This window comes from Pleurodeles waltl, chromosome 2_2 (genome assembly GCF_031143425.1).
Source record: "Pleurodeles waltl isolate 20211129_DDA chromosome 2_2, aPleWal1.hap1.20221129, whole genome shotgun sequence".
In the NCBI taxonomy this organism is placed as follows: domain Eukaryota; kingdom Metazoa; phylum Chordata; class Amphibia; order Caudata; family Salamandridae; genus Pleurodeles; species Pleurodeles waltl.
In genome coordinates this window covers 784,535,216-784,561,665 of record NC_090439.1, presented here as the reverse complement: position 1 = coordinate 784,561,665, position 26,450 = coordinate 784,535,216, and the positions used below count along the sequence as shown (strand labels likewise).

The 26,450-nt window shown below is 43.5% G+C and overlaps 1 protein-coding gene across 1 annotated transcript in view; it reads left to right on the top strand.

Moving 5' to 3' along the window:
• The window catches only part of LOC138282619 (myosin heavy chain, clone 203-like), a 262,838-nt gene extending 250,153 nt beyond the window's left edge, over positions 1–12,685 (top strand). The window contains exon 11 of the mRNA XM_069220406.1: positions 12,290–12,685. Within this exon, the coding sequence (XP_069076507.1) occupies positions 12,290–12,472 (183 nt within the window). The 3' untranslated portion in view covers positions 12,473–12,685. The remainder of the gene's footprint in view (positions 1–12,289) is intronic.
• Positions 12,686–26,450: the final 13,765 nt, after the last annotated feature.

Below are 26,450 nucleotides of genomic sequence, written 5' to 3'. Positions count from 1 at the left end.
CGACCACTTTCACTGTTACATAACATCATACATACCACTGTGACTCGCAATTAGGAAGGGAAGCCCTTGGCACGCCCCTTCCTAATTGCTACCCGCAAACCTATTTTGCGAGTCGATAAATAAATTAATTAATCGCAAAATAGCATTTGTAAATCCCAAAATGCTTTTTTCTGTGCGGAAACGGCCCGATTCTGCGAACCAGGCCGTTTGCGCACAAAAGAAAAAGCTTTGTACATCCGGCCCTATGTCCCCTGTACTGAAGTTTTTAAAAAACTTATAAGAGGGCCAGGTAGAGATACCCTGACCCCCTAGGCCCCACGGGTGGAGCCCTCTGCACTGGGTCAAACAAGATAACAAAATGGCAAAATCTTTTTAAAATGTGCAGTCCTGCAAGACTCTTGCAGGATTGGGAAAAAAATTCCATCCGAGCTGCATTGATTTATCATAAGGCCTGGGAGCCTACCCTTGGGGCTGTGTTCATAAAAGGAATGCGCCTGCGTGGTCCCTCCTCCTGAGCCTTTAGAGGCCCTGGGGCTGAATATATTATTTGTGGGGATGGGACGTGCAGCCCCCTCCCTGAGCCATCAAAGGCCCTGAGGAGTCCAACCTCTGGCTGAATAACCTTTGTATGGGATTTTGTGGCTAACTCCACCTTGATACCACTTCCTACCCCTTGAGTGGGATTTACGGGTGCGGAGAACTCCACACTTGTAGCTAAGTTGTCTGCACACGTAAATGTAAATGGGCCAATACCTGCCAGGAGTAACTGTGCAAATTTCTGCCAGGCCTAGCTACAATAAATTACATCATAAAAGTACATTAACAGCCATTTCTCCAATTTATCTGTTGCCTGTATTAAACCAATTACTTACCCCTACATCTGTTCTCCTCGTCATAGCAATGACTTGGGAGGATGTACCCATGCCATAAAGAAGGCGAAGTCTGACACAACTATATGTTGCTAAAATATATTTCAGCAAATACTTCATTGCTGTTTTCCATCTGAACAGACCAAAATTGTCAAAATCACTAGAAGACAAATCCATTTTATAGTGTGAAAAAATGTATTAGTACTCACTCATGTCGCAGTGGGACAATTCTCATGGAGAGAAGCTCCTCCTGCTTCAGCCCATGAAGCTGACACTGCCGTGGTGGATCTCGATAGGACATTCCTGGCATAATCCACCCCATAGATGTGTAAGCATGAGAAATTGCTTGCTTCACCCACCACAAATTGTCTCAAAGGTAGCTTTTTACCTTTATAAGCAGTTCCATAGGAAACAAAAAGAGACTGGGAGGCCCTGAATGACTTTGTGCTTTCCAGATAAATTAACAGAGCATGTCTCGCATTTAAAGTTGAAGGGATTTTAATTGAGGTATGAAAAACTGGAAGGAAAATCTCCTGATTTCTGGTTTGAATTTTGGGTCTGGTCTCAAAACCACATGATCCGGAATAAATTGCAAGAATAGAAAATATATTAATAATTATATAAATTCCCCAAACGTTCTTACAGTAGATATTGCCAATAGGACTGTCATTTTGGCAGATAGCTAGGAAATGTCAGCTTGCTCCAATGGCTTAAATGTTCTTTCTGTAACTCTTTTTATACTGTTGAGAGATCCATGAAGAATTTGGAGGAGAGATAGCAGGTTCTTGTTGACAAAAAGTTGTAAGTAGTTTTTATCTACTAGTTAAGAAATAGGTGCTAGATTTCCCCTTGTTTCTCTGCAAGACTTAATAGTGGCCCACTCAGAATTTAAAGTGGATGGAGATAGAGTTTCCCCAAACACATCCCTCAAGAACTACTTTTGAATGAGTGTTCTATAACTGAATCAATGCCCATGACTAAACACTAATAATAAATGTTTCCAATGTTTGGCATAAGCTTGTATTGTAGAATTCTTCTTAACTGATTGAATTTCACAAGTGACTTTTCTGGATCACCCTATTTGTTGCAACCCAAACCTTTCAACTTCCAGGCCGTGAACCTCAGTTGCCAAATTTAGTTGAATATAAGGACTGGAAATCGTAGGTGGTTCGGACTCTAAGGGGACAGAAAGATAAGGCTCTATTGCCAATGCGGTCAAAAGTGGAAACCAGGGTTTCCTGGGACAAAAAGGGGCTATGAAGAGGCCTGCCACTTCCTCCCTGTAAGTCCTCTGAAGCACCTTCAGGAGGAAGGAAAATGGAGGGGAAGCATATAGAAGTTCTTTTTGCCATAAGAGAGTCAACACATTGGTTCTCCACGCTCCATTGTAAATACTTTCTGTGCAGAAGCATGGAAGAATGGCATTCATTGGAGACACAAAAATGTTTATCGAGGGTTGACCAAAATGGGTCATGGCCAGGTTGAAAGCCTAGTGACTCTTGTGGAAGTGTATTGAGAAACAAATGTTGCGGCTCAAGCTGTCTGCCTGTAGATGGGCTGTCCCTGGAATATAGACTGCTTGGATTGATAGTAGATTCTTCTCTGCAAGAGCAGCCAGGGAAAGAGACTTTGGGGCCGAATGGGCCTTCGCGGCTGTGGCTATCTGACCGCCAACCTACTGCCATTACCCCCAGGATCTCTATACCCGATGGGCTGATGGAGGTCTTGGTTGTGATCAGACAGGGCGGCGCTGAAGTCAGTGCCACCTGGCGGATTACAACCATGTCTTCCACCTCAATAAAAAGGCTGGCAGAAAACAGGTACAGGGGGGCCCCAGCCCTGCCCATGGCATGGGTAGTGCAGGGGTCCCCCTACCAAGCACCCTTGAAATGCACACTGTCACTGTGCACCCTGCGTGTGGCAGCATTGCCGCCCGCTCAATTATGACCCGGGGACAATGCTGCTGCAGCTTTCCCACAGGGCTAACCGTTTATGCCGGTCAGCCCAATCGGGAAAGTTGTAGTAGGGCAGGTAGGAAGTCCGCCAGGTCCAAGGCGGTCTCCTCACCATGGGTCTGGCGGTCGGGTGTTCCGACTGCCAAACTCGTAATCAGGCCCTTGGTCCCATCTTGTCTGTTTATATACACTTTTGTGGCTTGATTGTTTGTCCAGATTAGGACTGCTTTCTGAAATAGGCAGGCTGCAAAACTCTGCAGGGCATCCTTCCACTGACAATTCCCACCAGTTGGAGGAGTTGAGGAACTCTGCCTATAACCAGCTGCCTTGAGCTTCCTTACCCTCTAATGTTGCTCCCTATATGCACTGTATTGCACCTGTTGTGATCACTAGAAGAAGAGGTTTTGTCATCTTAACCTCTTTCTGTAAATTTTGAAGAAATAACCACCAATGTGCAGATACAGGGATCTCGGATGCGTAAATCAATAATGCCGGGGTCTAGTGATTTAGAATGTGATGTACCTCTGATTTCAAATGATATCTGGACCGCAGTACTACTGCTGAGCAAGATGACATCAGTCCTTGGACTCTGAACCATTGCCTGGTTGGCAATGAGGGAAACTGAAGAAGCTGTAGAAGATGGGACTGAAGGTTTAATCACATCTCTTCCGAAAAGAAAAACCTCACCCTGACAGAATTAAACAGGGCTCCAATTAATTTCATGTATTGAGATGGCTGCAGACAAGATTTCTCCATGTTCAACACCATGTCTAAAGGTCATTGTTTGGTTGGACTGCCGAACATACCACTCCACCTTGGAATAAGAAGGTTCCACAATTAACCAGTTGTCTAAGCATGGAAAAATGCTTATACCCATCAAATTTAAGTGTGCTAGCACTGAAGCTAGTACATTCTTGTACACTCTTAGAGAGAAGGAGAGGCTGAAGAGCAGAATTCCAAATGCAAACTGAAGAAACCGCTGGCATTTTGCAAGATTGCTGTTATTATTTGCTGGAGAGTCAACATCTTGGAAGTCCTGATTGTTCAGGTTCAGTACTGGTCAATATTGTCCATCAGGCTTTGGAACCAGAAAGACTACTGAATCAAAGCCTATGGCTACTATCATTAAGATATTTTGCACTCCTTGCCAGATTGCTTGACCTTTTACTGGATCGTTGGGTAATGTGGTCTGTAGAAAGAAAGGCTTCTTTGGACGCATATAAAGCTCCATCTGATAGCCCTGGATGGACTACTTCCAAAATCCATTTGTCTGTGATGAAAAATTGCCATTCTGAAAAAAAAAGTATTCTCCCTCTCACGGTAACGGATTGGCTGTCATTTATTCCGCTGGAGATGCTGTTGAGGTTGCAGCTAATTTAGCTGGGTTCCCCGACCATGACCTTGGTCTCAAAAGGGTTGTTTCATACAAAAAGTTTTAGTGTACTGTTTTTGTACAAAATATGTTTTTTCACATTATAAGGTCAACAAGGTTACAACACCTTTTTTTCCTGTGCTGCTTTCTTTAGCAAGTTGTCTATCATTGACGAGAACAACTTATCCCCTGTGAAGTTAAGACTAATGATCTGTGTTTTTTATCATTGCTCCAGTTTCCATGATTTGAGCCATAACCTTTGGCGAGTTGCAATCAAGGCACCTGCAGCAGTGCATGCAGACCATAGGAAATCAAACAAGACATTTGAGTTGAATTGAGCTAATATGTCCATATTTGCAAGAACCTCAGTAGGATCTCTTTGCAAGAACCTCAGTAGGATCTCTTTGCTCTTGTAGCACATCAGACAAAAATAGAAAGTAATTTAACAATGTATGTGAAGAATAAAATGCATATGTAGCTGCCCACAACAGAAAGTTCAAAGCTGCATACAGTCTCTTTAGGGACATCTCCACCTCTTTATCATTTGCTTCCTATAAAGAAGCCACCTCTTATGCCAACGAAGAGGGAGATGTCATGCTAGGCAAAATAGTATTCACTTTTGGTATCTGCAGAAATTTCTCATCAAAAGATTGCAATAGATACCTCTTGGCTAAAAAGCTGGAAACATTTTTTAAAAGGTGGCTTTTTAAAAAACATTTTTACAACAGATATGCTGCGAATTTGCAGTACAATATACCCCGCACCAAGCCAGGGGGAGGGGAGCATGGTATCTCTACCTTCCCCCTATATATTTTTTAACCTTTTGCAGGACTGGGGACGGAGTCCCTGAGTCCTAAAATGGCTGCCATCACATCTTTGCTGATGTGGTGGCAGCCAATCGGATGAGATCTGTCAGGTCTGCCATTCCTCCACAGCCTGATATATACATAAATGTGAACCTCAATTTCTCTAAAACCACTGAATGGATTTACACCAAATCACAAAAACAACACTTTCTGGTCCAATATCTAGCTTTCTGCCGCATTTAGTGTAATTCAGTCATTTTGGCTGTATCTATGCTTAAATTTCCTATGAAAAATTGCATGGGGAAACCATGTTTTGGGACCCCCCACTTTTTGTTGGCCTCCATGTGACAGATCACCCTGAAGTGTTGGTCCAGGGAGGAACTGGGGCAGATAGCCCTGTTTTATGAAAAGCTTTGTGAAGGTTTGTCAAATGGTGCCAATGTTATTAGCAAATATATATGTAGACACAAATACACAGACAATGATCAGAAATGCTGTTATATGAGCCCCAAAACAATATGTTTAGCTACAGCCTTGGCAACAATGGAAAATACTGTTATGTTGATTCTTTTGTATAGCCAATTTCAGGACTGTGGCTTCAGCTGCTACATTATTTTTTAATTGAATCAGATCCAGCAATCAGCAGCATAATTGCATTAATACTGTTAAACATATGTTGGAAGAAAATTAACTATATTCATTTAAATAATGAAAAGTGACCTGATGAATAATTTTTTTAGATACTCGATTTCCGTAGGTCAGAAGACTCCTTTTGATTTTTTTATTATTGCAATGATTTATTTTATTATTAAATATAAGGAAATAATTTACTGCTACTTATGGTACACTAGATTTTTGAAATTCCTGAGTGGAATTTTGCATATTGTGTGTCTAGTGAAAATAATTTGTGATATGCCCTAAAAAAAAAACTTTGTCCCATCTCATCACTGGATCTCCAGAGGCACAGATTTGGCCTCTGCTTCTAGAGATGCTACTCAACAGAGGCCCCCTAAAAAAAAAAAAAACTATCTGAGCAGTGCAAGTCAGGGGATACAAAGTGGAAAACCTACAAAATGGCTCTCTAGTATAAAATACAACCATAAAAACTTACTTGAGGGACAGTTTTTAACAGTATGTGATGCCTGCGACCCAGTTATGTACTTCAGACAGTTTGAGTTACATTGTTATTTTGAAATCTTGTTTTATAGAGATATCATCATTATAATGCATAATGAAAGGTGGATATTGATTTGATTTGTTGCTTAATACTATATATATATATATATATATATATATATATATATATATATATATATATATAAAATAAAGTCATTGCCATACACGCTTGCCTACATCAACTTGTATCCACTATGAGCCACTATATGTATGCTTTCTAGTATAGTTATTTATTTTTGTATTTTATACTAAACAGCCATTTTGTAGTTTCTCCACTCTGATTCTAGAGAGCCAAATGAGAGTGTTGACCAAATTGAGAGGGGCAGGCAGATGTAACAGCTGTGTCTATCAGTAATCAGACGTTGCACTATGGACATGTGGTGTTGTTAACTGGGGCTGGACCCCACTTGCCAGTGGGAAGATAGATCCACGAGTGTCTGGCGCCTACAGGCATTCTCCATCTTTTGTTCGATGAAGTAGCACTGCAGGTGTGTTTTATTGAGGCTGGTAAAATATGAAAATGCTGGGGCGTAACAATCAATTCGACAATAAGGTCAGTAAAATTACCTTACTTTTCCTGCAGCTTGATGGACCACTGGGAGTTTTGACATGCCAATCTTCCTTTTCTCTGCATCCTCCTTTCTGGTGGGTTTGGTCTCCTGTGTGGAGGCGGCGAAGAGCTGTGAGGGTATTAGAAGCATAGCCAACCACAACACTGCTTTCATGCTCTGTATTTCAACACAAAGCTAGAAACCTCAGCTACTGGTAATTATGGTAATTACTCTGGGCCACAATCAAGTTCATCATTTTTGTTTTTACCAGTGACACATCAGAAATAAATCAGCCATTCTCAAATCAGCTGGGGCCTTCTCCAATAGGAACAGTTTGTCCTGAACTGCCGGGCAAGGTCCCCTCTCAATTGGAACACAAAGAAGCCCAGACTGGTTTCGGCATAGTCTTACGCTTGTCAGTTGTTTTTATTTATCTCAGTGTGACACAATAATATCATGGCAAAACTATGGTCAACCAAATATCGGTGAGTGCATTTTGCAAAGTACAGCTTTACTCTACTTAACTCCAGTTATATGTACCTTGACAACATATGTATCTTCAAGACACGTGGACGTGGAGTTAAGAATAGTAAGTCTATACTTACCTATAAATACATACCTTCCTAATATTTTGGCTGTCAAATGTTTTACTATGATATTAAAAACTCAATATTCTGACATATCATTGTGATCTCAAATGGCACATGTATGAGTAGTGAAGAAAGTCCCATGAGCATGCAAAAGAACAAGGACAGGGAACTCATGCTGAGAGTCACTACCTCGAAGTGGTCCTTTCATGGCATGCTACCTGGAGCAGATGGGTTGATGAGAACAAATTATGGCTCCTGGAAAATGAAAGGCACTATTGCAGTAGTGATAATGAAGTGGATGGATGACTTTCAGCATATTTTAGACTGTTTTGACAATGGTGGCCCGGCCATAATAACAAATAAAGTGCACATATGGAGCTATCCTCACAACCAATAATCCATACTCTGTCTGCAGCATCCATTGAAGTTTCCCTAAATGTTTTTCAAATGCATAGGCAAAGTTGTCATACTATAAAGCTCACTCATGGGACCCTCTTTTGGACAGTTAACAGTAAAAACTTCACATAGTAGTTTACAGCGAAGAATTATGAAATGAGAACACAGTGGGGGTGATTCTAACTTTGACGGGCGGCCCCCCCAACAGAATACCGCTACGCGGTCCGAAGACCGCCGCGGTTATTCTGTGTTTCCCGCTGGGCTGGCGGGCGACCGCCAGAAGGCCGCCCGCCAGCGCAGCGGGAAACCCCTTTCCACGAGGAAGCCGGCTCCGAATGGAGCCGGCGGAGTGGGAAGGGTGCGATGGGTGCAGTAGCACCCGTCGCGATTTTCAGTGTCTGCATAGCAGACACTGAAAATCTTTTAGGGGCCCTCTTACGGGGGCCCCTGCAGTGCCCATGCCATTGGTATGGGCACTGCAGGGGCCCCCAGGGGCCCCACGACACCCCTCACCGCCATCCTGTTCCTGGCGGTCAAAACCGCCAGGAACAGGATGGCGGTGAGGAGGTCGGAATCCCCATGGCGGCGCAGCAAGCTGCGCCGCCATGGAGCATTCCTCAGGGCAGCGGAAAACCGGCGGGAGACCGCCGGTTTTCCGTTTCTGACCGCGGCGGTACCGCCGCGGTCAGAATGCCCTTGGGAGAACCGCCAGCCTGTTGGCGGTGCTCCCGCGGTCGTTGACCCTGGCGGTCAATGACCGCCAGGGTCAGAATGACCCCCAGTATGTCTTGGCTCACTTGAATAATTCGTTTGAAGATGTTTTGTTATGTTTCTGTTTGTGCTATTCTTCTGGGTAGCAATGCAATGAAGTCTGCCTTACTTATTTGTCTGGGGAAGTGAAGTAAACTAAGAGTTAAATGTTCTGCCAGACTGGATCCAGGAACTTTTCCATGGATATCCTGTGTCTGCAGGGGTTGCTGGCTCCATTTCAGCATCTGAAGTGACATCATGGTGAAGTCACTGAAGCTATACCAATACCGTTATCCATGAAACTAGAGCTACGTTTCATCAACCCATACTGGCAGAGAAACTCCCTGCTTCCCTGCTGCTTCATCTCAGGAAAAATCTCCTCTCCCAGTCTCAGAAGGACACGCATTGCTCCCACATCTCCAGATCCTCCACCTTCGTGCCTGGAGGATGAGCAGGGACATTGAGCTCCTTTCAACTTCCTCCAGAGGTGGTCAAAATCATTCCTTCAGCCTGTTGCCTCTTCACAAAATCCATCTCTTGTGGAAGGTGGAACAGATTTGATGCTGAGTGCTACCTTTGAAGGCACACCTGTTGGAAGTCCCCAATTTCCCTTTGTACTTGGCTCGGTATGGCTATGTAGTTGGAACCCTCCAGGGAAACATTGCGACCTTTCCTGCATTTATCTGCCTTCCAGATCAGCCATCTCTTTTCAAGTCGATGATGATGAAATTTCTGAAGGGGCTGATTCACATGTTTCCACTAACTCCATTTGTCATGCATTAATGGAACTTAAACTTGTTTTTAACATTTCCTTGCTCCTTTCGAGCTTCTTGACAATTGACACTTGTGAGTGTTAACATTTAAGACAGTTTTTCTTGTAGCTGTTATCTTGTTGAGGAGTGTCAGTGAGTTGCAAGCACTAAGCATCAACCTGTCGTCCTGCACAGGCTTCTCCTCAGACAAAATGGTCCTGAGGACTAAAGCAGCTTTCCTTTCAAAGATGATGACCCATTTCCATCGGGGGCAGTTATCCTCACTATTTTTACCGTCCATCTCACCCCACCAAGGAGGAGGAGCGACTACATCAGCTGAACCCCAATAGGGTGGCCGTGGGTTTTCTATATTAACCACACAAAAGAGATTCGTTTTCACAGCCAGTTCTCTGTGGGCTATGTAGGTAGTAAGAAAAGCAAAACATTACAATAAAGGACTTTGTCCCACTGGATTATGCTTTGTATAAAAATGTACCACGTCTTTGCCAAAAAGAAACCTCGATGTGTAATACATGTTTACTCCACCAAAGCAAAGAGTTCACCATCAGCGCTTGCCAGTATTGTTCCTGTGGCTGCGATTTGTCGGGTGACAACATGGGTTTCCCTTCATACCTTCACTAAGCTTTATTACTTGGACTCACAGGTGAGAACAAATGACCATTTTACAGGTTCAGTACAGAAGGATTTCTTCATCTAACAACACCTTCAGACCCACCTCCTGGAGCAATACTGATTTGGAATCTGTTCAACAGGTGAGAAATCTGCAGGTAGAACTGTTCATCAGAAAGAAAGTTACCTTCAGGTACAATCTTTCTGGTGGATACTTTATCTATCCACAGATTCCTCACCTACCCTCTGTCAGGAAGACCAGATCCTCGGGGCCTGCGTACGCTCCCAACATGTCCACCACTAGCCAGCTCCAAAACTCTGATAGAAATATCACAGAGCCTGAGAGAGTCCACACGGGGAAAAGGGGATTAGGATGGGAACAGCTGGGAACAGCTGGGAAGGAGACCTGTAGGAAGCAAAAGGTTAAATAACACAATATCAAGATATTATCACATTGATTTTTACTAGACTATGATTCTAAGCATTGTCATACTGTAACCATGGATAACTTAAGAAAGGACCTAGACCTCAAAATGTCTGGCTACCTGGGAAGGAATCAAGAATGGTTAATACAATGTTTCATATGAACTTTTCATGAAATGTCACATACAGTCTAGGAATATAAGAACCTTCTAGAATTATGTTTCAGAACCAACATTGCCTCTTTACATGAGGACAAAAGGTAATCTGCACATTCCCTGGAAAAACAATAGGATTTGTACTAAGGACTTAACATGCACATAGAATGTAACATCTTGAATTTAACCCCTTTGCAGAAAATTCAAAAGGCCCTGGATAATCATGTGCACTTCAGGAAACACTACACATCAAAGTTTTAATAGCCATGAAATGATCGCGCACATTGTAAGCGATCTGAACATCAAGGTTTAAATGCGGGACATGAATCGCGCACACTGCTGATTCCAACAAGTACATGCAAATGCCATGAAATGATCGAGCACACTGTAAGTGATCTGAACACCTAGATTTAAATGCGGGAAATGAATCACGCGTCTTGCCGATTTGAATGCCACCATGCAAATGCCAAGAAATGGTCGCGCACAATGAATATCAAGAGTTAAATGCACGGAATGAATCGCGCGTCTTGCTGATTCGAATTCCACCATGCAAATGCCTAGAAATGGTCGCGCACAATGAATATCAAGAGTTAAATGCCAGGAATGAATCGTGCGTCTTGCCGATTCGAATGCCACCATGCAAATGACAAGAAATGGTAGCGCACACTGAATAACAAGAGTTTAATGCCAGGAATGAATCGCACGTCTTGCCGATTCAAAATGCCACCATGCAAATGCCAAGAAATGGTAGCGCACACTGAATAACAAGAGTTTAATGCCAGGAATGAATCGCACGTCTTGCCGATTCGAATGCCACCATGCAAATGCCAATAAATCGTAGCTCACACTGAATAACAAGAGTTTAATGCCAACACTGTTGCCGATCCAAATCTCAAAAGTCAAATGCCAAGAATGAATTGCGCGTCTTGCCGATTCGAAAACCAACATGTAAATGCCAGAAACCACAAGCACATTCACACGCACAAGGAAAATATTTCAACATGAAAGCTAGGCCAAAAAACTCGAATGCCTTTAAAAACGGGGTCGGGGGCCCAGCCCGATCTCCGTCTTACCGACCTGTTCAAGGATCACCAATACAATGAAGGGGTCTGGAAGTTACTGCTGCTCTGCACCGGGACCTCTGAATAGTGAGCACATGGAGCTGGGCTAGCTCCCTTATATAGAGTCTTGCCCAGCCCTAGAAAGGGACCACACCCTAACACATTCAGTAAGTCTGCAGCAATACCTTGCAAAAGAACAGTTATTGCAAACATCATTAATAGTGTTTTTCAAGGTTAAAGTCTGAAAAGCGAAAGGTTAACATACTGCATATAAACACAATGCATGAATTGTGCTCTTGCATAAAGGCTGGGTTTTTGCATTTTAGTCGCCCGTAGAGCGCGCACTGCCCTGAGGTTGACACCCTCTCCCTCCCCAACTCCACATTCTGAAGGATGTTCATTGGCCATGTAGCTGATGTCACTGTGACGAGTTGGGCGCTGTATGGCTCCAGTGAGAGTTGCTTCTGGCAGGGAAATGGAGCCCGCACCCTCAAAATGTGCAGAAGAGCTATGTAAAAGTTTCTGGATCAAGTCTGGCAACTGATAATATTCAACAGGTGAGGAAATCTGCAGGTAAATAAAGTATCCACCAGAAAAGTAAGTAACTTCTTCTTGCAGACCTATGTACTTGGTATTATCATATCTGATACCAAGAGTCAACATATTTGTATTCTCTGCCCAGTGCCCATATGACGTTACTTCAATTAAATAATTTATCAATGAAGTATGGTAACACAAATACATACCAATCAACATTCATTGTCATCCAACATTAAATTGTTCAATTGCTTTCACCCTTCTAGATTGCTGAAAGGGAAAATGAGATTCTTTACATGAATGAGCATGCTAATCGATTGTCCCACGATCTGAAAAATTTGAAGTCTCATGTGGATATCGATGAGTCTGCGCAGAAAGGACGATGGGAGGAGTTTTCCAACATAACCAGCAGCATGCACCAAATTGCCAACACAATGAGCCATGTGTAAGGCAATCAGCACTAGGAACTACATTTCTACAGGAAAAAGTCCTCATTTTTTAATAGCAAATGTATTGGGTTTGACATTGCCAGTGAAATCTTGGGAAATCTTCTAACAAAGAATATTGCAAAAAAGTTACCAGACTATTTGAAAATTTGCTACAGGCCTGCAAGTAGCAATGAATGTTTCAATTGACAAATAAAGCTACATGATAAACATGAACGTTTTATAGACATCACTTTGCAGTAAATTATACAAATTGTTCAAATTCACATTTTCACAATGGCACTTCATTATTTCCAGGATTTCAAAACATATTTTACTACGATCTAGTCTAATGTTTCAGAGCTTGTTTATGTTAATTAAAGGTAGACCTCTAAACACAAGATCTTGTGTCTTATGACTTTGGGGGTCCCACAGCAGGACTGCCAAGCTTGGGGGGGAGGACGCCACCGCCATGGCCCCCCGAGTGTATTACAATGTTCTTGCCGGGCTGACCGGTTGGAACATTGTAGTATGCGGTTCCTGCTGGGCTGCCCAGTGGGAACGGTGCCACAATATTGGTCTCGGCTCCCTTAAGGGAAGCCAAATTTGTAGCACACAGCACCCTCAGAATGCACAATGCACATTCCAGTGGTGCTGGGCAGAGGGTCCCCCAGCACTGGCTTTTCTACCAGCCTTCTCATGGCAGGGACCCTGCCATAAAAAGGCTGGCAGAAAGCTGAGTGGTAATCAGCCAGGTGGCTCTGAACTCACAGCCCCCTGGCTGAGTACAGTTCTGACCGATGTTGAGCTGTACTCGTGGAGATGGCGGTCGCCTGGCGGGTATGCCCACCAGTGTTGTAATGTGGTGGTCAGACCGCCACAGTTGTGGCAGTCTAACTGTCACTGCCAGGCTGGTAGTCCTTAGACCACCAGCCTCGTCATGAGGCCCTAAGTTTCAATGGTAGTTCTTTACTCTTCACTTTGAAAGTAGAGAGAGGAAATTGATTTCAAGGCAAGTAAAAACAAGTAACTTAAAACTGGCTTTGTCGCTATAATCTGTACTTTCGATGTACCTAACAGTTCACTGAAGGAAAATCTGTTTTTTTCACCTTCAAACATGAACATTCATCCAAAGCCAAGTCTAGCAAATGTTACATCATGCACTCTTTCATACATATGTAATCACAAGATTGGCCACTTATCCCCAGCTGCCTCTTTTTTGCTTTTGAATGAGTAGAGGAAGAGCAAGGAGTGGAAACCTCAGCACGTAAATGAGGCTGTGTGAGCGCTGTTTACTTTATGTGTTTTTATAAAGTGCACTATCACCTGCAAGAGTATCCTGGTGCTGAGCAGGTTTGCGGGCCTAGTCCTGCCTATGGAAGGTTAATTCATTGAAAAGGCAGGTCTCCACCTTCTTGCATAATTCAAAAAGAGAAGAGGAAGCTCTGGTGTGAAGTGGGAAGTTGTTCCACGCTTTAGGAGCGATGTAAGAGAACACCTGCCCTCTCAATCTAGTTCTGTGAATGCGTGGGATGTGTGCAAGTAGGGTAGGAGATCTGTAGAGTGAAGGTGGTTGGTGGAAAGAGATGCCACTGTTCAGGTAGGTGAGCCCTGAGTTGTGTACTGCCTTGAATGTGTGTGTGAGGAGTCTGAATTGAACGTGTTTGTGTATCGCGAGCCGTTGTCTTGTGATGCGAGTTCTGTGTGGGGGGTTGAGGATGAGTCTGGCTGCTGAGTTCTGAATAGTTTGTAGTCTTCTAGGGAGTTGCTTGGTTATCCTGATGTAGAGGATGTTGCCATAGTCTAACTTGTTGGTGACTAGAGCATGAGTGACAGTTTTTCTAGTTTTGCTTGGGAGCCATTTGAAGATCTTCCTCTGCATCTTCAGGGTTTGAGAGCAGGACGCAGTGACGTCATTGATTTGTGCAGTCATGTCCAGTTTGCTGTTGATGATTATTCGGAGGTTCCTGGCATGGGTTCTGTCTGTGAGTGTGGGTCTGAACTTAGCCGGCCAACAGTTGGAGTCCCTGTTCGGTTTGTGAACTTTATACGGCATATACAAAATAGCTATAAAAGTACATAAATAGATAATTAAAAACAGACTTAGACATAATATCACCATTCATAAATAATTAAAAATGAATGAATGCTGGACACATCACATACAAATATACATATAAAATCTGTACATATCTAAAAATTAAGGGGCAGATTTATGTAAAGTGGTGCTGCACTTAGTGCAGTACCACTTTTCTTGTGCCCCTTAGGCCCCCTTAATGCCACCATGAGTGTTCCATACTTAAAATACGGTGCACCATGGTGATAGTTAGGGAGCTAGCATCATTATTTTTTACTGTAGTTCGGCGCTTTGCAGGATTAGCGTAAAAAATGTTGATGCTAATCATGCAAAGCACCCAGAGGCCCGTTGAAAACAATGGGAGCCTCCCTTTTATACCTGCTCTTAGCAGGCATTAAAAATGCAAATAAAAATGACACAAAGAAATCTCTTACATTTATTTGCGCCATTTTTTCAGACCTCCGAGTGTCTGAACGACCCCTTGTATACATTATGCCTGGAGCAGGCATAATGTGGCCCAAGGGGTTACAAAGTGGGGCAATGGAAGCATTGCGCCACTTTGTAAATATGGCACGCCGTTTTTGGCCATCTAACACCACTTTAGTGTAAAAGAATTATGTTAATTAGTCGTTAGGATGGCGCTGGGCCCTTAAATCTGGGCCTGACATAAATAGCATTTACAATATAGAGTTCCACATTATAACACAAGTGAGTATTGTTTAGATCAAATAAAAATGTCATTGCGGGCTGGCGTGTTCTTATATTCTGGGCATTAAAGAGGGGTGTGAGATAAATAATCCTATTTTGCATGTAAAATTTACAAAACAACATAAAGTGCAATGTGCTCTGTTTACTGGACTCATCTCGGGGACAACAAGCCGTTTCAGTTGGACAAGACCATCATTTTAGGAAACGCCACTAAGTGATGCTCCATTCCAGTCTAAATCTTGTCATAACGAATCAGTGCTGCTTATTAGTGACGTTGGACAAATAACCATTGCAGCCTCCCTCAGGGGAAAGGGACATATATGCACCAACTGCAGATTTCGTCTTTTCAACGTCTCTCCTGCTGTCCAATCTGTGTTGCAGGAAGGTATCTTTAATTGATTTGTTTGAAAGTGTGAGCACTCGTTGAGGGTCCAGCCTTATAGATATTTTGAACAAGGTGTTAATATAACAAGCCAAGGAATACAAGAGCCATTACCCAATTTTAGACAGACTAAAATAATCTGTTTGGTAAAATGAGTTTCCTCTTTGGCCCAGATGTTGTACCATAGTAACAGGGGTCTCAACAGCAGCACATCCTCCAGATACTGTAATCCCACCTCCTGGTGTGTAATCCAGTTCGATGCTACCCAAAGACCAGCCCCATAGGTGGCCATAGACACAACAGTTGGAGTCCCATGGTGAAGTATTCTTGCCAACAATCACTACTTATGTTTTGTCAGTATTGAGCTTGAGACAGTTGGCTTTCATCCAGTTAGCGACTTCAGTCATGCAGGCAGTGAACTTGTTTCTTGTGTTGGGGTTCTTGTCCAAGAGGGAGAGTATGAGTTGTATATTGTCTGCATAGGAGAGGATGTTGATGCTTGTATTGAGACATCCAGCTAAAACATGCAGCCCTCCCCATGTCACACACATCCAGAGGCATGACTGAGCCAAAGGCATAAATAACTGGAAGTGGGACCACTATTGGGCCATTTTGCATGCTACACCAAGTGGCCTTCCCCTCTGTTTGGCTGCATAGGTAAGCATGAGGCCTGATCTCTTTACAGTGGAAACAAGGATGTAAAGCCATGCATGCCTTGACACGCTCAAGCCTCACTCTAGTGTTCAAGAAGCTAAGCTGGCGCCCACCTGCTCCTCTACCTGCCCTCAGAATCACCAGGAACTTTAACTACTCACTGTGCACCTTGGTCTCCTCTACTAGTGGGACAAAGGTATAGCTTGAGGCTGCTTTCCTGAGCTGACTGCCCATCTGAAGTTAGTAGCGCAGGCAGGGTGCTTAAGCAGAGGCAGCTCAGAAGAAGCACGCTTGCCTTGGAGACCACAAAGACAGCAGCCTGGGAGACTGGCCTTTGCCACAGTGCCACCTGGCATCACGCACACGTCACCATTCCCAACAAGACATCCGGATGGGTGCGTTCATGAGCTTTGTTTAATTAAATACCACCACATGATCTGCTGAATGCACATTTATGAACCACACAGGCCCTCTCCAAGTGAAACACCGAAGCGTAGTCCGCACTTAAGGTGGAAGACAGGTACTCACTGCTTCCACACAGACAGCCTTCCAAAGCCAACCCTGGGATTAAACAAGAATAAGGTGTCCAGTCACAGATATTATTTTCACACTCCCAAGGCAGATGACCAGCTGCCCTGGAATGTCTATGTGGATGATGGAGCAGCAAGAGCTGCAGCCCTGGCCCCAGGCCTAAGCAACACATCGACACACACATTGGTGGCTCTCAATTTTCAGTGAGCTAACTATCCCTGCCACAGCCACACCACAATGGATAACGTGGCCATCATCAACTACTTTTGTGCTACTAGAGAAACTGACAACACTGTGAAGCAGTCATTGCTACATCACTCACAGAGGTAGAAATATACAATCTGTGTGAGAACCTGCCCAATACCAGGGGACATCCTGGTGTTAGCCTGATCACATGAGCTATCTAATAGCAGAGCAAAACAATGTAACTCTGAAAGCAGAACCAGAATATATCCCAAATACAACAAGCATTTGCAATGCAATGGTCTCGAATTTGCTTGAGTTAGAGCTATTAGCCTTCTAACCTCCTAACTGGACTTTTCTTGCCACATAACTTGAAAATGAAAAGTAAAACAGTTTCATATAAAGGAGACGATTAAAAGCGCCACGGCCGCTTTGAGCATGAGCGTGAAAGAGACACAAAAATGGAAAAAGAAGTTCGCTTGCAGTCAAACTTATCGGTAAAAGTGCAATTAGCCATGTAAAAGGGTTGATGTCCAAGGCGGTAACCAAACAGCCCCAAAGAGGGACAAACGTAAAGCATTTACCAATGGTAACAAAGGATTGTTGAAGGGCAAACCCATGAACAAGCAATAGTGGGTCCCTTTATTGCTGCACAAAAGATGGAAAAAGACCCTAATAATGGAGGTAGAAGTGGTTTCTAATTAACTCTGGGGTAGTAGCAAATATAATGTACTGCAACCAGTTTCACACCCAAAATCCCTGCCCACAGTAGTCTGCCACAAAGTATAATCTGTGGGTCATAATTATGGCAAGTGGTGCAATGCAGCACAGCAATTCACCTTGCTGCACTACATCACTTCATCACTTGGAAAGGGGAGTCATGTGTCATATTTAAGGCCTACAGCACATTCCTGTGCTTTCCCCTGTGCTGGCTCACTATTGGCTAGCACAAACGCAGGCATCATTACACCCTGGTGCAAGGGTGTCCGTGTTGCATGAAGGTGCAGGATTGTTTTTGTGGAGGAAGGGGCACATTCCTGCACAAAAACAATCCTTAGAGGCATATTCCTCTATCTATGTGTGCTGCAGAATGTAGCACACATAGAAACAGGAAGTAACGAGGAGAAATAAATATATTTCTCCTAATTACGCCTCTCCTTGGGAAGTGTATCTGTTTTGCGCATTCCCAGATGTACCAGATTTGGTGAATCTGGGAATGCGTCAAATACCATGGGATGCCTCTCTTGCGCAGAGTAATGCATTGCAGTGACTTGCACTGTTGCATTACTCCAGATTTTTGAAGCCATTCAAAGCCAAACAAGTGGCTTTGAGTGGCTTCAAAAATCTGACTTAGAGGTTTGTGTCACACATGTACCATGTACCATGGTGCAAGCATCATCATAATCATTAAAGATATTTTATTCGGCTATAGTAAGCCGTAAAAGTTTAAAACAAAACAGCTGCTAAAAAAAAAGTAAAAACATTACAATTACATAATTCAAAATAGAACGAATTTGTAAAATACTTAAAATGAAATTCAAAACTGCCACAATCTACATTGCCCAATCCCTGCAAATAATCAAATGCAGCAGTGTGAAATTTAAGAACAACTTCCTGCAAGTGTGGGCGCAAAAAGCGCCTTCTTTCATGTGAATAAAATATACAAAATAAAGTTAAATGAAGAGTGGATTGGGCAGCTGGAGCTTCACAGTAACAAGGCAGCAAATGTAATAACCACGTCCCTCTATTAGGGACAGCCAATAAGAAATGCAGTGTGTTCAGTCGAAAACTCGTTTGGAGAAACGTATGCCATTTGCTGCCAACAACATGCAAATAGAATGCCAGTCGTGCTGGCACAGTCCCAGTTTGACCTCTCCCTCCCTCACTGCCAGCTCGCCTCTTTGCACTGCGCATCAGTTCTAAAAAGAACCCTTTCTATTTACTAGTGAGGATATTCAGAAGGCTATCAGGATTTTGATAAAAAGCGGGGGTTCCCAGCCTCTCAAAACTCTTCCGGGCATAGTCCAACCACGGAATTCCTGAAGCATTGTCCAACTTCATGCAGTTCTCCAGAATAAGCCTACTCAGATGGGCCTCTTGGTTCTTCCAGATTCGTGTCCATAGCAAAAGAGGCTGCATTGTAGTAAGATCCTTTAAGAAGGTTAAAGCCCCACCTCATCATGACAGAATGATAAAGCTGTAGACTGCAGGTTTGCCAACAACCTTCGTATGAACTTATTCTTTACAGTCTGCAAAGAGGTGCAATTAATATAACCCCAGATACCTGCTCCAAATAAAGCAATGGACGAACATTTTCTCTTATGTATACACAGTAATTCTCTTACAGGTTTGAGGCCCAGCCTTTTCCAGAGCCTAAAAACAGCATCTATAGATTTCTGAAATTGCATTACCCTTATATTCAATAAAAAAAAACCTCCAGGTAAGATCAATATCAAAAGGCATGCCTAGATAAGTTAAATTGGGGGTTTTCTTAATTTCTTCCCCTGCAAGTAAACACTTCCTCGTCTTAATCAATTTGGGCCCACACTTCATTATAAAAGACCTGGTGCAGTTAACTGCTAGGCCTAAATTTCCCATGAAAGAAAGAAAAGCGTTCAGTAAGGACTGTAGTCTATTAGCTGTCCAGCCCAGTGAGAGCATTGTCTGCATAAAGTAAGACTGGTATCTCCCGGGTGCCGAGTTTCGTGATGTCAGCTCCAGCCCTAATTAGGTGATCCCCAAAACCATTTATGTAAATCAAAAAGAGAACTGCCACCAGGACACAACCCTGTCTTACCCCGGAGACCGTTGGAAAATCTTCAGTGAAGTCTCCCTGCCTTGTGTAACGCACTCTAGCAGAGGTATGTGTGTGTACTCTTTGGAGCAGAGAGATCATTGCACTATCCATGCCCATCTGTGACATTATCCCCCATAACTTAAAGCAGTCTACTGAATCAGATGCACAGGTCAGGTCCATAAACACCTTGGTATAATTTTGGAATATTAAAGACAAGTTTAGGGCCTGTTCAACTATGCTGAGAGCTGGGCGGAATCTAAACTGAATATCTGAAAGTCCATGTTTCTCAGCCGCCCAGCTTTCCAACTTCACCAAAAGCACCCTCTCTAGGATCTTAACCGTGCTATCCAATAGCGATATATTGTCAGTAACATTTGGGTTACCTTTTATCTCCCTTTTTAAAAATTGGCCCAATCATTGCCTCCTCCAACATTTGGACTAATGGACCACAAAGGGCACTCCTCAACACATTAGTAACCCACAGGTCCCCAGAATTGTGGGTTAGATTTAAAAACATCTGTGGGGATTCAGCCTGGACCTGGGACCATCCTGGCGGAACAACTATCAATCGCTGTAATAACATCAGCTAGGCTAATTGAGGAACCTAGGTTCATGTTAGCAAGATGATCTGTGACATCTACAACCTTATTACTAGAAATAGCAAATTGCACCTTCGGTTCTTGAAAAGTGACTCACCCATTTCTCCTTGGAGACCAGGCATTCAACTTTAGGGATTAAATGACCCGAGAAGACCTGGGAGTTCACGATTTGCCGAGACGCCTGCGAGTCTTTAAACTCGCTGACGCCTTTTATTTTATCTCTGTTTTCCTTCTTGAGATCACTTCCTTGTAAGTTTTCCCTGGCCTCCACAATACTGGGCCTATCTCAGGGACGTTTCTTTAGGGCCATCTTTAATGCTTTGTGGGCTTTACTGCAAGCACCATCAAACCTCCTCAGACTGGTCCTTTCATTTCTGTGTATTCCAGTCAATTTATCTGCTATATATTCTTTAAGGGAAGTAAAATCCTTGATAACATCATGGGGATTGGCATCCTCCTGAAGGATCTGGTTAATTCCGATTGTTTATGTGCAAGTAAATCATTATAAAAGGCTTTTTTGTCTATTTCCCCCAGCAAATATTTTACCCCTTATTCCCATTAAAGCCAATAGGGAATTGTTGGTTGGGTTTCATGGGTTGCCTTAGATGGGAATATGTTTACCATCCACTCCAGGATTAGGGTCGCTTATAAATGATACTACTGTTTTACACACCACCAAAACCGGTACCAGCTCACTAGAAATCAAAATATGTTCTATGAAGGAACCTGCCCCCAAGCCAGTGAATGAAGGAATCTGGACAGGCCCCCTAGAACCCTGTTTTGGGAAAATACCAAATCATTGGCAATAAGTAATCGATTTAGTGCTTCACCATATGGTGTATGTTTAAAGTGCATAAGCGGGTTGTCCAATTCATCTCAGATACCACAAAGAGTAGAAAAGCAATTATCATGGGGTCCAATATTAAAATCTCCCACCCACATAATTAGAGCCTCCCTGCTTGCTTTAATCATAGTCCTGTATAGGGCATCCACCAAATCATCTACATTTGTTGTTACTGCAGGATCAAATATATTATGATAATAACTGACCACTAAAAGATCAAAAGACATGTTAACTAAAACAGTAACAGCTGGTAGTGTGGAGAAGTTACCAATTCTAGTACCGTACACTCGACCAGGCTGGTGGCGACAAATATCACCAAACTTCCCTTAGCACAACCTGAAACGGATAGGATTGCTGCCACAACGAAAGATGTCAAAACCATCCAAAAATAGGGGATCCGACAACCAGGTCTTTTGGCAGCAAATGACTACCGACTCAAGAAGCTTACCCAGCCAGGGTTCTCTAATTTTGTGCGGAGGCCCTCAACATTCCAAGAAATTAGTTTAAAGGCGCCGTCACACGGTAAATCACCTGTTAGGGTTTGACTAAATGATGCTTCATGTAATTGCTGCCTCCAATTTTCTTTCAAAATAAGTGAATATCTAAAGTACCTTGCTGACCTCGTACCAAAGGTAAAAACTTATTCAAGGTAGGAATTGCAATATTCAAACAAATACCTGGTGCAGCCTGGGTAAATTAATAGAAAGAAGATGTGGTAACAGCAGGAACTGGTCTCAAAGCAGTGGGGGAGGCTAAAAGAAGCAGAGTGCTCTAATCCCCACCCTCTATCAGGACCAGGCTGGTTTCATGTGCGTAGCAAGGTCCGAACCAAACAGGGCATTTTAAAAATCACAATTATACAACCACCCTGTGAAGTTTTCCATGTTGGGCCAATCCAGGAGACCCTTTGAATGGAAATAATTTCTTTGGACATGTCCAGAATACTTCTGTAACCAGTGTTGGACCTTGTTTAAGAGGGATGCATGTGATTCAGAGGTGGCCGGAGACAATACGTTCTCTAAAACAATAATATGGTGGAATATGGGACCTCACATCTGGCCGCTCAGGGCTACAAATGATGTACTCTGAATTTGATCCCCTTAACCATTGTGGCCTTACTTAACTGCCTTAGGTCCTGGGCCTAGCAACCGGGGCTGATAATGAGTTATTAGTCACCTTCCTATTTAACCAACATGTAATGGCACCTTGAGAGATTGGTGGAGCCTCAATGACTGATTTCTGCTCTGAGTGTGGGCAACTAAGTGCGGCATCAAAACCAGTAAAACGTGAATCATCAATTAGCAAACCTTCCCCCTGATCACATCTCTGGTCAGAAAAGGTCTTAAGTTCTAGATCAATTGAGTTCAAACGCTCTACGGGTGGCTTTCATTTCTGATCCAAAGCAAAATTTACCACCTCTTTTATCATGTCTCTCAAACTGTCCTGTTGCTCTTTTTCCTTTAATGGAGCCTTCTGTTTTGGAGTCTGAATCGCACTTACCTTTTGGCACTTAGAAATCTTTACTGGCTCCAGTCTTTTTCTCTTCCCTTCCACAAGCTCTTTTCCATTCACAGTATTAGCTATCAAAACCTCTGGCTTGGAAGGGTATGAAGGGCTGAGAAACCTGTGAGGGAATAGAGGAATCTCCATTGATGTGCTGCTGGCTTGCGCTACATGAGTCGAAGGTATTGGGCCTGGTAGGGCATGTGCATCTTTGTACAAGCTAGCTGATGCATCGTCAGCAAATCTCAGGGGGGGAAGGAAGTTGAAATGAAACTGAGAGACAATGTTCCGCCAGCTCAATTTCCTTGTCGATTATGCCAACTGTGCGCGTCGGAAAGTTATCCATACTCATACTCTGAGAGCCTGGTGTAATACCCGGGACAGTCTTGCGCTTTTGGCATGTTGTAATTAACTGTCAGCAAAAAATAAAGCAACAAGGGAGTAAAAAATAAATCAGTACCTCTCCGTAGCCTGCTGACACCACTAAGAGGGGTGGCCCAGCCCAGCCTCTTCTGGCTGCAGGCAGGCGCAGACAAGCTCAGCTGAATGACCTTATGCGCCCCCGGGTGTGAGTGACGATAACGCCTCCTGCACAGCAGCAGTAGCTGAATTGCCTTATGCACCTCCGGGGCAAGTGGTGGCTGATGGCCCTCCTCCTGCCGTGTTGGGTGCTGGGGGAGTGAAGTTCAGGCTCCCTCCTGGTCTGACAATAATGCGTTGGTGCAAGCATGAAGCAAAGCTTTCATAAATATGGCCCTTTGTTTACAGAGCCCAGGAGCCACTACCACTCACTGGGACCTTCCATGGACAAGCGCAGCACGAGAAAAAGTCTCTGGAGACAAAATTCCATGTCACTACTGAGGGAGGCGGAACACTGCTGTGCTGCCACACAGCAGAGTTGAAAACATTCTTAAAGACAATTATTCAGGGGCCCTGAGTGCCTCAAGGACAGCAAAGTTAAGTTGCACGTCAACAAGTCAATAAAGCTTGTCGCCCTGAGGCCCTGGAAAGTGGCCTGTCACTTGTGCCCACAAGCAGAGAAAGACCTAGACTGGCTAGCAGCGATAGATGTGACAGAGGAAGTGACAGGAGGAATACCATAGGTGTCCCCCATGGTCATCAAGTCAAAGCCTCAGTAACCTGCTGCGGTGTGCTTCTGCTTTGACATAAGCCTCTCTAGTCCTACAACTAATAGAGAAACACGTCACAACCACTATGGATGAAATCATATCCAACTTGAATGGAGCACAATCATTCTCCCTAGTAGAACTCAAAGCTAGCTACCACCAGCTGTTCTTGGATCCAGAGAACCATTACAGCCTCACCTTCCCAAGGCATTTGGGGCTCAAGAGATACAATAATCTTCCACAATATTATGCGCTAAGCACTATGAGGTCTCTAAAGGGTGCTGAATACCAGCAATGACATCTTGATCTATTTGAAAACAATTGAGGATCACTAACGTCATCTCAAAGCAACCCTGAAAAGGCCCTTGAACCATGGCCTCACACTACACTATGAAAAGTGGTGCTCCTTAGCTACAGCTTTTCTAAGAAAGGGGTGCACATACCCCAACATCTTCTTAAAGATGACCAGTTATTGTGGTTTATTCATTCAGAATCTGGCCACACAAACAAAACCCATCCAAACACTTACAATATCTCAAGCCAAATGGGAATGAGAGATGACCCAAGAGGAGGCAATTCAAACAGTGAAGATGTTTTCCTGCATGACACCATAATGAAGATACTTTAACCCCTGGAACAGAACAGAACTCGTAGTGGGAGCAAGCCCAATTGGACTAGGTGCCATGTTGGTACAGTAACAAGAATTCAGCAGATGGGAGCAAGTGGCTTTTGCGAGCCTTGCCTCGTCAGAGGTAGAGACCCAGTATACACAGATCAAAGCCTTGACTATAAAGTGGGGATGCACTTGCTTCCACCACTAATTGTATGGACAAAGATTCAATGCTGTCACAGATCATAAGCATTTTGTGTGTGTGTTTCAAGGAACCTCACATTACACACCCCAAGGATCGAGAAGTGGGTAGTGCAGCTACAACAGTACCAACTCTCAGTCACCAATCGGCTAGGTGCCAACGACCTGGGCTGATTACCTCTCCATCAACCCATGGGCTCATCAACAACAGCCTGCAAACAAGAAAAGGCCATGCACCCGTATGTCAGGCTAAGTGCGCAAGCAGCCTGCCCAAGAGCCATGAAAACACAAGACATCACTTGGGCGACCCAGCAGGATGAAACCATGCAGAAAGTACAAAAAACGCTATGGCAGAATATTTGCAAGACATTCCAAGGAAGTTTCAAGGCATCTGATGACCTGGGACGATTTCTCTCAAATTTGGAGAGTTCACGCAGAGCTGAGGGCAACAACAGATGGGATTACACAGAGAGGACATTACATCATAAAACCTCGAGCTCTGCAGAGCATAATGGTGGTGCTTGCTCACCAAGGTCACTAGGGATGAGTCAAGACAAAAGTTAATCTAAGGAAACTATAGTTTCTCAGAATGGGCCAACTGGTGCAGGAAACCATTGAATGCCCTTGCTGCCAATTCAAAAGCGAAAGAAAATGACTGGCATCTGTTATCACCAAGGACCCCTGTACATCCCTGTGGACAATAGTAAGTGTAGACTTTAGCAGTTTATCGGATGGAAAGACTACACTGTTAGTTATGGGTGTTCACACAAAGTTCTCAGTAGACGATCTAGTAGCCACCATGCTTTCAAATGCATAAATCCAAAGTTTGAGAAAATATTCTGTTCATACAGCCTCCCCAGTGAAATTAAAACTGACAATAGCTCGCCCTTCAACAGTAAGTGTTCCAAAGATATCTCCACCAGCTCAACATCTGTCACCGCAAGGTCATGTCTCGATTCCTGCAGGTTTCATGTTCAATATAGCCATGTTCATTGACATTGAGCAAGGGGGTGATTTGGAATGGGTACTGAACAACTTCTTGAGAGTGTATCTGAACAAACCCCTCTCTCGACATCTAAAATCTAAGTTAGCCAGCAATGCAGGTAATGAGTAACAACAACTCCTGCAGAGGGTGCAGATGGTCATTCGAGTGGAACTAAGTGAAGGTGAATGAGTGCTAGTATCAGACAGAAAATCCAAGTGGAAATTCCACACTCTGTATGGAAGGGGGCACGGAGAGTAACCACAGTAAAAGGAACCTTCATAGATTCCAGAAGATGCATGAAAGTAGTGGCCCAGAACATCTCATGGTTTAAGACGATCCCTGGGAGGAAAGAGGGTTCTTCAGGACCAAACTTGCCAGAAAGCCTGCCCCAACAAGTAGAAGATGGACAATGAAAGAAAGAGCAGGAATTGTCCAAAATGTTACTTAAAACATAAATAACTGACATTGAGGCAATCACCTGCAGGAATATTGTGAACAAACCTATGCCTGAGCTTTGTATACAAAAGGCAGAATCAAGGAGGCAGGCACTGCCATTGATCAATCACTGTGCAGGTGCATGCAGTCAATAAAGTGCTGCTAACAGGGGCGATGGCAACTCCTTGATCTAAGACTATGAAAAAGTGTGATTACCATCCTATTCTTTATTTTCAGAAATCTACAAGCCAGCAGGGAACTTTTCTGAGATGACATTTACAAAGCCCTTGCGGCTTGGATTAACTAAGCAGTTATTTACATTTTTGCGTGCCATCCCTGATCAAAATGTTTCTGCTTAAATTGTGT